Source organism: Hevea brasiliensis, chromosome 5 (genome assembly GCF_030052815.1).
Source record: "Hevea brasiliensis isolate MT/VB/25A 57/8 chromosome 5, ASM3005281v1, whole genome shotgun sequence".
Lineage (NCBI taxonomy): Eukaryota > Viridiplantae > Streptophyta > Magnoliopsida > Malpighiales > Euphorbiaceae > Hevea > Hevea brasiliensis.
Genome location: NC_079497.1, coordinates 11352365 through 11363325, shown reverse-complemented (window position 1 = coordinate 11363325; position 10961 = coordinate 11352365). Strand labels below are relative to the sequence as shown.

The following is a 10961-nucleotide window of genomic DNA, read 5'->3' as shown; positions in this document are numbered from 1 at the left end:
AAGTTTAATTAATTTTGATTCCGAGAAATTAAAGAATGGGTAACGCACTCAGGGAAATGCATAGTTTTAGTACCAGTTAGCAACTTCGCATGGAAGAGGGTAACAACTCAATTTCCAAGTCTTTATCCTACACTTGTATTTTTCTTTTTCTTTTTCTTTTTTATTAATTGTTCTTTCAAGTGTTCCCATGTAAATTTTAATTTTATCTTTTGATTAAAGACAATTATTTATTTAGAGTCCATGCATATTCTTTGATAATGTTGTAAGTTATTCCTTGAGATTCAACAAATGCGCACTTCAAATTCTTTGGCCCTTGATCAGGTCAGTTTGGCCGGCAGATCCTTCCTACAAGTTTCCCAGTTGCGTATTATTATGACCCTGTGTATATAAAATCAGCCCTTCAACGCTCTTTTTTTTTCAACTCCTATTCTTTAATCAATTCTTCTTCAAAATGAGAAGCGACGACGTGATCAGAGGGCCTCCATCTGATAACAATTCCGACAATGAGAGCATTGCCAGCGATCGCTCTGCCTTTAGCGGTCCTCTAGGAGGACCTCCTCTCAACAAAAAGCGATCTTCCAAGAAGAGCGCTAGATTCAACATTCCTCCCGAAACTACCTTCAGTAACGCCGCTGATGATCCCTCTTCCTATGTTGAGATTACTCTGGACATTCTCGATGACTCCGTCGCCGTACACAGTGTTCACCCTGCTAATGAGGACCCTGAATTCGCTTTGCTTGCCAAGAAGACTCTTGAGAACAAGTCTTCTTCATTCCGATCCTCCTTGTTTCGCAACACTTCTTCCCATATCAAACAGGTCTCACAAGAGCTCAAACGTTTTGCTTCTCTCTCAAGGAGGCCTTCTGCTGCTAGACGATTTGATAGGACCAAGTCAGCCGCCGCTCACGCGTTGAAGGGCCTCAAATTCATCGCAGCCAAAACTGGAGCCTCTGGAAATGGATGGCCCGGGGTTGAGAAGAAATTTCAAGAACTTACGGCCTCCACCAACGGCCTCCTTCACTGTTCTTCATTCGGGGAATGCATTGGTATATTGCCCATCCATCAAGAAAATATTTAATATTTTTTACTTTTTCTAATAATTTTCAAGATTTTTCTCTTAAGCTATCGAATATCATTTATCAAACGGTATATAATTTTTTTTTTATTAACCACTGTGGCAGGCATGAACAAGGAATCAAAAGAATTTGCTGGTGAATTATTTCGCGCGCTTGCTCGGAGGCGTAACATAAATGGCGATTCCATTAACAAATCACAGCTGAAAGAGTTCTGGGATCAAATCTCAGATGAAAGCTTCGATTCTAGACTCCAAATCTTCTTTGACATGTATATATACCAATCCTTTTGGAAAGATTTACGCTTAAATTGCTTTCCTGCTGGTAATAAATGTTTCCATATATTGAATCATGCAGGGTGGATAGAGATGCTGATGGAAGAATCACGGAAGAAGAAGTAACAGAGGTAAATATAAAGTGAATTCTTGGTCAACTTTCAGACCAAACTGGAAAAAATTAATATACATATTGTTGTTATTATTATTATTATACTTTTGACTAATTAGCTTCCCAATATATTGTAGATTATCAGCTTAAGTGCTTCTACAAACAAACTCTCCAACATTCAGAAACAAGCCAAGGAGTATGCGGCGCTAATTATGGAAGAATTAGATCCGGACAACGCTGGATACATCATGGTACTTCTTTTATATATATATATATATAAATATGTATATATATATATATTATTCTAGACGTTTCTTTATCTTTAATTAACTTTAATTAACCCCAATAATTTTTCTCTTTTTCACTGTTTGTTCTATTCTGTTGATTATTAACAGATTTATAACCTGGAATCACTGTTATTGCAAGCTCCTAGCCAATCCGTCAGGGTTGGAGATAGCCGAGTTTTGAGTCAACTATTGAGTCAGAAACTCAAGCCTACACAGGAGAACAATCCATTAAAAAGATGGTACCAGAAAGCCAAGTACTTTTTATTGGATAACTGGCAGAGGGTGTGGATTATGGCGTTGTGGCTTGGAATTGTCGCCGGTTTATTTACTTACAAGTTCATACAGTATAAGAATAAGGCCGTATACGATATAATGGGGTACTGTGTTTGTGTTGCCAAAGGAGGGGCGGAGACCCTTAAATTTAATATGGCATTGATTTTACTACCAGTCTGCCGGAACACAATTACTTGGCTCAGAAACAAGACCAAGCTGGGAGTTGCTGTGCCTTTTGATGACAATCTGAATTTCCATAAGGTAATATAATCATATATGTATAAATGTGTTAAATTTTAGCTTGAAAATATAAAATTGGCTTCTTAATCAAAATTGTGGTCCGATCTATGTTCATCAGGTGATTGCAGTTGGAATTGCCATTGGGATTGGACTGCATGCAGGCGCTCACTTAACATGTGATTTCCCAAGGCTTCTTCATGCCACTGAAGAGGAATACGAGCCTATGAAACCTTATTTTGGGGATGACCAACCTCCTAACTATTGGTGGTTTTTGAAAGGCGTGGAGGGTATCACCGGTATCATAATGGTGGTGCTGATGGCTATAGCATTCACATTAGCCACTCCTTGGTTTAGGCGTAACAAGCTAAACCTGCCTAAACCCCTCAAGAAACTCACCGGCTTCAATGCCTTCTGGTATTCTCACCATCTATTCGTTATCGTCTACACTCTCCTCGTAGTCCATGGCATTTACCTCTACCTCACAAAAAAATGGTATCAGAAAACGGTGCGAACGACCTCCTTCCACACCTTAATGCAACCTCTTCTAACTGTGCTCTTTTCAATTGTGCTTGACAATATCCATTTCTCCACTGCAGACATGGATGTATTTAGCTGTACCAATAATCTTGTATGCATGTGAAAGGCTGATTAGGGCTTTTAGATCAAGCATCAAGTCCGTTAAGATTCTCAAGGTAACATATTTATTATGTAAAAATTCAATTTCATCTGTTTTATTGCTTCTGCAACTAATTTCTAACTGAAATGATGATAAGCAATAATTCCATTAACTTTTACCTTAGGTTGCTGTATATCCTGGAAATGTCCTGGCATTGCACATGTCAAAGCCACAGGGCTTCAAATACAAGAGTGGACAGTACATGTTCGTCAACTGCGCCGCAGTGTCTCCCTTCGAATGGTATGTTAGTAACATCTTGAACTATATACTTAGGCCATGCCACTCTCACTATTGAAAGCCTTCGACTCAAAATTAAACAAATATAATTTTGGTACGCAGGCACCCATTTTCTATCACGTCAGCACCAGGAGATGACTACGTCAGTGTGCACATTCGAACACTGGGTGACTGGACGAGGCAGCTCAAAACTGTTTTCTCTGAGGTCTGCTACTAGTTTACAACTAATCTATATATCTAATTTTTAGAATGCCAAACAACTGTCTAATCTCGCCCTGTATGTTGGTTTTTAGGTTTGTCAGCCTCCATCTGCTGGCAAGAGTGGACTACTAAGAGCTGAGGGCACGCAAGGAGGAAACAACCCTAGGTACGTTATTAAGAACCCTGCTGTCCTCTGGTTATTTGTTAGTTCTATTGTTATATATGTTCTTTCTTTGGGAATTGCAATGATATATAGTGTAAATGAAATGAATGAACAGCTTTCCAAAGATATTGATCGACGGTCCATTTGGAGCTCCAGCACAGGACTACAAGAAATACGATGTCGTGCTGCTGGTAGGGCTTGGCATTGGTGCCACACCCATGATCAGCATTGTGAAGGATATCATCAATAACATGAAGGAAGAAGATGATCGGGATACAGCCTTAGAGGGTGGGAGAGCAACTCCTAATAATTATAACAATAATAAGAAAGGGTTCAAGACGAGAAAAGCCTACTTCTATTGGGTGACGAGAGAACAAGGTTCCTTCGAGTGGTTCAAAGGGATAATGAACGAGGTGGCTGAAATGGACGATAAGGGGGTGATAGAGCTGCACAACTATTGCACCAGCGTGTATGAAGAAGGAGACGCCAGGTCAGCCTTGATTGCGATGCTTCAGTCGCTCCACCATGCGAAGAATGGTGTGGATGTGGTTTCAGGAACGCGAGTCAAATCGCACTTTGCTAAGCCTAACTGGCGCCAAGTCTACAAGAAAATCGCTCTCCATCATCCAGATGCAAGAATTGGTTGGTTCACCTACCATTCCACTTTCTTGAATTTATTGACATTATTTATTTTCAAGAGAAATTATGAACAAATTTGCGTATATGCAGGAGTTTTCTACTGTGGCGCCCCTGCACTAACGAAGGAGCTAAGGCAATTGGCTTTGGACTTCTCCCACAGGACCACCACTAAGTTCGATTTTCATAAAGAGAACTTTTGATGGACGACAGCCATGTATATACGTATATCAATAGACCAACTGAAGCTTCGTGACTCCTGAGTGATATACAACGTCATCGATCCACCGACAATTGTTCCTTAATTTTGTTTCTTTGATTTAATTTTACTAGGCCTGTACAAAATGGATAACTAGCAATAATATTGATATATTACATACCCAACATTTTGTTGTATTTATTAAAAAAAAAAAAAGGGCTAAAAATCTACATGTGATTCATGACGTATATTACACCAACTTTAAGTACATTAATTTCATCCCCATTTTATTTGCAAATCCTCTCCTATCAATACGTTATTATTTCACAAGGAAAACAATTTATTACAGATTTAATACATAAATATATATAGATTCTACTTTTTTTTTTTCTGAAAATATCTAAAGTATTCTCCATCCCTCGTTTTATAGTTAGAAAGAAGACTAACCCCTTCAGATTGAGACACAATTATATTAAAGCTTTCTTCATGAATAATGACTTTACTACTTGAATCTGTGTCGAAGTATGAAGTAAAAGCACGCGTTATCATTTGGTTAACCTTTCATAGATGTAAATCCCACTTATTTTAAATGTAATTCTCACCAACATGATGTGTAGTCCATCATTAATCAAGTTGCAAGAATTTCCCCATTTCACATTATACAAAGCTCCAATATTTAATATCCATCTTGCTTTAATAACAAGCGAAGGTCAAAAAGTCCACAAAAACACCTCTTACAAAATTATATAGATACTTACTGAATTTTCTATTTATTTATCTATTTGGTTGCAAAATTTTATTCGAATAAAGTAATTTGAAAAATAATATTATTAGCAATAGCTAGGCTACATTTTTTTTTTATAATAAAAAATTTATTGGATTTAAAAATGAGGAGAGGTGATGGAGATGGCCACACCGCTAGACCCACGCCATCAGGCAAACCCTGTCTAATTACACCTAATCTATATGTACCACAAAACGAAAGTACCAAAAAAGCACAGAGGACCACTGAGAAGCTGAAAATAAAATAATAAATAAATAAATTGTTCTCAAAAGAAAGCCAAAAAATCTGCTGAACGGGCATGGCCTTGTTTGGCTAGGACATCTGCTTTCGAGCTGAATTCGATTGAAATGATTTAAATTTAAATGATAATTAAATTTATTATATAATCAAATTGATATATTTAAATTTTAATTTAAAAATTAAATGAATAAAATTAATATTTTAATTTGAAATGATTCACAACTCGCAAATCTTGTATAGTAAATCAATAAATAATTTAAATTAATCCTCAATTTAAAATGATTTGAACCAAAATTTTGTAACCCTTTTCACATTTTTAAATCATAATAAGTAAAGATGGCAACAAGTTATATTTTTTGGCCAATCAGTTCAATTCAACTTTAATATGAGGTTTAAGTCAAGTTTGTGATAGATTTTACCCGTTACTTAAACTTATTTATATAAATAATTAATTAAATATATAAAATATATATATATTTTTATAATAATATTTATACATTTTAAGATATTATATTTTAAATAAATAAGTTTAGATTCTTTTAGGATTATTAAAATTTAAAATATTATCAACAAAAATAAATAAATTATTAATTAAAATATATAAAATTAAATGAGTTGATATAATATTCATGATTGAATTTAAAATGAATATGCATAATTTAAATTAAAATTTATTCAATTTCTAGATATATTTAAATATTAAAATTATTTATTAAATTTAAATTTAACTAAAATGATTATAAATATTAATGTCCTAACAATAATGCCTTAATATTTCATTATTATATCATGATGACCAAATCAATGGAATCAAAGAAGATTTAATTATATATTTGAGCCAGAGCCATCAAGAAAACTTATTGATAGATCTCATATTTGTTCTTCCCCATTACAATAATGTCTTTTATGTCCTGGAAATTGGATTGTTTAATTAAGGTGTGAAATAGAACACTAGAGTCGTAACCCTTGGAAAGTTGGAAAAAAAAAAATCAATTAGGTCATCTAATTAATCTTTCCATATTTTATAATGTATGGAGAGTGAGAACGTCTCAGCATTTGAATTATCCTATTTATTTCTTCTAAAAATATTCGTGATGGGTAAGGAAAAAGTTACGTCATACTGTGTAACTCATTAATTATAATCGATTTATTATTGTTCATTAATTATAATCGATTTATTATTGTGCTTCTGTTAAATTAAAAAAATAAAAAATTTGAAGAAAATTTTGTCAAAATATGAAGAGGAATTTTCTTTCTATATATTTAGATAATGGAAGAAAACCTACCCTATTGGACAACAACTTCTAGATCCATTTTCTTCAACATTCTAACTTTTGTTACAACATATATAGATTGACTTGCATGGATATATATACTATTCATTGAATTTGAACGATAGCTTTTTGAGACCATGCCCTCTTGACCTTTTCGATAGTATAGAAAGTACTGCCAAACGCGTCCAAGTGGGTCGGCTTGTTCCTTAATTGATTAATTACCTCCAAATCATCCAATTATTGAGAATTTTCAGAACCCATGATGATGATGACGATGATACATAGGTGATTAATGCTATCGTATGTTCTTAATCATTTCTTAATTACTTGGTTGTATGACTTTCTCTTTTTCTTTTGAATAATTTTCTTAATTAGTTCCAATTTCTATTAAATTCATGACAAACATTTTACTAAATAATAAATTTTAATAAAATAGTATCTAAAAATATAAGATAGCAAATTCAAATCTTAATCATAGACAACAAGCACTCTATAACAAGGTATTAAAAAAATAATATTTTTTGTCTAATTAAGTAATTAAAATTAAGGGAGTTTTTTATCATAATTTTATTTTTTTACAAAGTAAATTTTATTTAATTAATTAAAGCATTAATCTGAAAAGAATAAAATAAAAATAAAACAAATTAAAAATGAAATAACCATAGAAAACGTACGCCAATAGTCAAATAGGGATGGGAGCCGGTCATGCGAGCTTCAGATCCAGTCACATGCGTCTTGAACCATGCATGCAAGCAATCTCTCTTTCAAGATAACCAAATCAACGTATTTTCTTAGCTAGTAAAAGAAGGATTTTTATTGCTTAAATCCTGTTTAATAAACTGAGCTAATGAGCATTTCGAATAAAATCTTCAAGAAAAATTGCGAGAATTTACAATTTTTTGCTTAATTTTTAGAGTTTTCATAGGAGAAGGAAACAAGTCTTTTTTTTTTTACTAGTGCATTTGCTAGCTTGCACACTCCATTTTCTTAGTATACACTGTCTTAAGTCAGATGCATTGAGGAGGTATGATACTAGGGTAGGGTGAGCATTTGGTTAAAATCAAATTAAATTGAACCAAATAAATAAACCAAAAATCAAAATTTTATGTTTTTGAGAAATTAAACCAAACCAAATAGGTAAGGGAATCAAACTGCACTAATCCAATTTGGTTTGATTTATTGATTCCATTAGCAAAAAAATCAAATACATAGACACATCCTTTTTTCAACACCATCAAACATTAATTGAAGTCAAGCTATTAACACCATCAAACATCAATTGAAATCAAGCTATCTTACGCATCAATAAAAATCCAAATCTCAAACAAAATCAATTAACAAATTCTCAAATCCAAATCTCAAATAATCCTAACCCATATTTGAAATCACCCAACAGAAATGAAATTAAACTAAATTGAGTAATGAGAACACCCAAAAAACTCATAAACACCATCTCCCATAAATAGTGAGGACACCAAGGAGAGGACCACTGTCAACTGGAAAGAGGAGGCAAGGTCTTATGACTTGCAAGGGCTACGACTGCGTGGCTGACGACGAACAAAGATAGCATCACGGTAAGGCAAAGGCATGGTTGTGAGGAATTGAGGATTCTGGGCTTCGTTGAGGCTTCATCTGGCTAAGCTTCTGGTCTAGGATTGAGGGAACAATGGCAAGGAGGATAGGAGGGCAGCAGGAACGAAAAGCAGACAAGGAGGGCAGAGGGAAAGGGAAGGAAAAGGGCAGGAGGGCGTGCTAGAGGAAAGGGAAGTCTTGTTTGCGTGAGAGAGCTTGGGAGAATGGAGGCCATAATTTGATGAGAGGCATGAAATGGAAAGGAAAAGTGAGGGCATGCAGAGACAGGAAATTATCATTTTATATCAACTATCAAATGACAGCGAATAAAAAGAAAGTGTAAATGGGTTTGGTTCGATTTAACATAATTTTTTTTATTTAAAATCGAACCGAATTGAAATAATAGAAAATTCTAAAAAATAAAACTGAACCATCATAAAAACCAAATCCAATACTGAAATAGAGCAGTTTAGTTCAGTTTATTAAGCTAAAAACAAATGTGCTCATCCTTACTGATGACCAGGTTTAGAGGAACTATGTAAGCTAAGTTTTTCTTGAATTTTCAATTAATAAAAATTTTCCTTATAAAACAATTTCTAAATTTACCGAAATACATACATTTGTAACAAATAAATTTATCTCTTATCCAATGGCCACCCTTCTATTTCAACATATTTAGCTTAGCATACTTATTTATGTTACCTTAATCTTGTAAATATATTATTAGGGTGTTCACAAAATTAACCCCAACCTTTAACCTAACTTTCAAAATTAATCACATTCTAAAACTGTGAGATAAATTATCATAAAACAAGTGGATGCCTTCCACAGCAAACTTATAAAGAGAATCTTGAGCTAATCATCAGGATTCTAACCTTCAAGTTAAGTTAGAACAAAAGGATTGCAACTATGGAAATTAAGATGAATGTCACTACAAGAAAACACAAATATCAGAGACGAATTTAAATACAGATCAAAATTTTATCACAAAAATATTTTTTAGAGATGGATTAGCAACAAATTCATCGTTAATACTTCACTAATCCTTTCTTATTCTTTAGTGACAAGGGTTTCAGTGACAAACTAAAATCCGTCATTGAAAGTTAATTTTTTAATTTAGTTATGGATTAGTGACGGATTATGGTTGTTGCTGAAAATCTCATCAATAAAAGGGTGTCAGCGACAGATCAGTAATTGATCTGTTATAAACTATAATCTGTAGCTAATTTTTTTTAAGTGTATAACTTGCTATATATGCATTAGAACATGGCTAAATGTGCTATGTATAGCAAATTAATTACCTAGGTAATACATTCTTACTTTTTAACATGTCAAATAGGAACATTTATTATGAGCTTACAACATATTTAACAGCACCTCTCAATGTTTTAAGGGACAAAAAAGGGAGAAAATATGATTTAACTTCAAAGAAAAAACATTTAGCCAAAAAATAATCTAAGATTAAATAAGAACCATGAATAATGCAACCACACCGGATCAGAAATCATATGTATCATTTAGGACTTAGGATTATTGGCAAAAATATCAATGGAAAAGATTGGCGTAAGTTTTTTTTTTTTTTTTTTTATCGAATCTTCTTTAGGTTGTTACCACTTGTTCTAGCTGAAAGGGTTTGAGATGAATCAACATTATTACAGTCACTTGTAAGATTGCTGGGAGAAGATGCAACCATTTTGATGTCAATAGAGTACTTTTTTATTCTCAAGGAAATGAGGATATTGGATACAATACCAAGCATGGGAAATGTGTAAGACCCAACTTAAATTTCTGAGGCCCAACAGCAGCCTAGCATGGCTACCCATGGATGTGTTTAGTAAGATCTAAAGTAGACAACCAATCAATGTAAGGAGCAGACAGTGTTGCCAAAGTGCACTTAAAGTGTAAGGCATAGGCTTCAGTGCCTCTAAGAGCAAAAAGTAGGTGATGTTCAAGAGATGTGCATTAGCATTAATGTCACGGTCTAAGCGTGTTGCTTGCTCAAACTGTGTGGCCTTAGTCAATTAGAAATGACTAAGTTTGTCCAACAAATGGACTAACAAGGGTGATAAAAAGGGTTAGTAAATAAACTTTAGTTATATTTAAGTGTTAAGGGTGTTTTGTAATGGGGAAATTTTATTACACTCAAAGAAAGAACGCGCTACAAGGCAATGGGTTGCACCAAATGCTATGTTCACTAAGTGTCTAAAATGAATGGCTTAAGTCTTATTTATACTTGAGCCACCTCCTCAACTTGTGGTGAAGGTGTTGTTGCCAATGTGTGGCTAGAATTGTTTCTTTAGAATTTTCTAGCTAAGATATTTACAATGCAACTAGGAGACAAATTTGGATGGTACTTATGGCTATGGAGAAATGTGTGTGTCTTCCATAAAGCTTTCTTATTCTCTTCCCAATGGCAGTGCAAGTGGCTTTTCCTAAAAGCTTTTGCCACATTAAGCCCCTTCAAGGAAGTCTCTAATGGCAGTGGTGCTAGAGGACTCTAGGACCTTTAATGGCAGTGGAAAAAACCAGATCATTCTAGATCCTTCCATAAGCTACCTCTATGCTCTAGGAAATTCTAGATTCTTCTAGGCAATTATGCCTCTCATGGATTGAAGCCACAGGCCCATCGCTTGCCCCAATTGCCCAAAGGTGCTAGAATGCCCCGAGCACCGTTGGAAGCTTCTAGGCTCTCTACAGCACTGCTCGCCCATCCCTCATA

The 10961-nt window shown here is 34.3% G+C and overlaps 1 protein-coding gene across 1 annotated transcript; it reads left to right on the top strand.

The window, feature by feature from the left end:
* LOC110664469 (respiratory burst oxidase homolog protein D) lies at positions 1-4610 on the top strand. Its single transcript, XM_021824176.2, has 12 exons — positions 1-1046; positions 1182-1344; positions 1431-1479; positions 1598-1711; positions 1856-2281; positions 2379-2765; positions 2857-2952; positions 3061-3176; positions 3276-3378; positions 3467-3540; positions 3653-4179; positions 4267-4610. The coding sequence occupies exons 1-12, from the start codon at positions 452-454 to the stop codon at positions 4374-4376; spliced, it is 2760 nt and encodes a 919-aa protein (XP_021679868.2). The 5' UTR covers positions 1-451; the 3' UTR covers positions 4377-4610.
* Positions 4611-10961: the final 6351 nt, after the last annotated feature.

Bases quoted from the DNA above. Each gene is read 5' to 3' on its own strand.
- LOC110664469 (XM_021824176.2), top strand. From the start codon at position 452: ATGAGAAGCGACGACGTGATCAGAGGGCCTCCATCTGATAACAATTCC. The intron at 1,480-1,597 runs GTAAATATAAAG...AATATATTGTAG, and splicing joins CGGAAGAAGAAGTAACAGAG to ATTATCAGCTTAAGTGCTTC. The intron at 2,766-2,856 runs GTGCGAACGACC...TCTCCACTGCAG, and splicing joins AAAAATGGTATCAGAAAACG to ACATGGATGTATTTAGCTGT.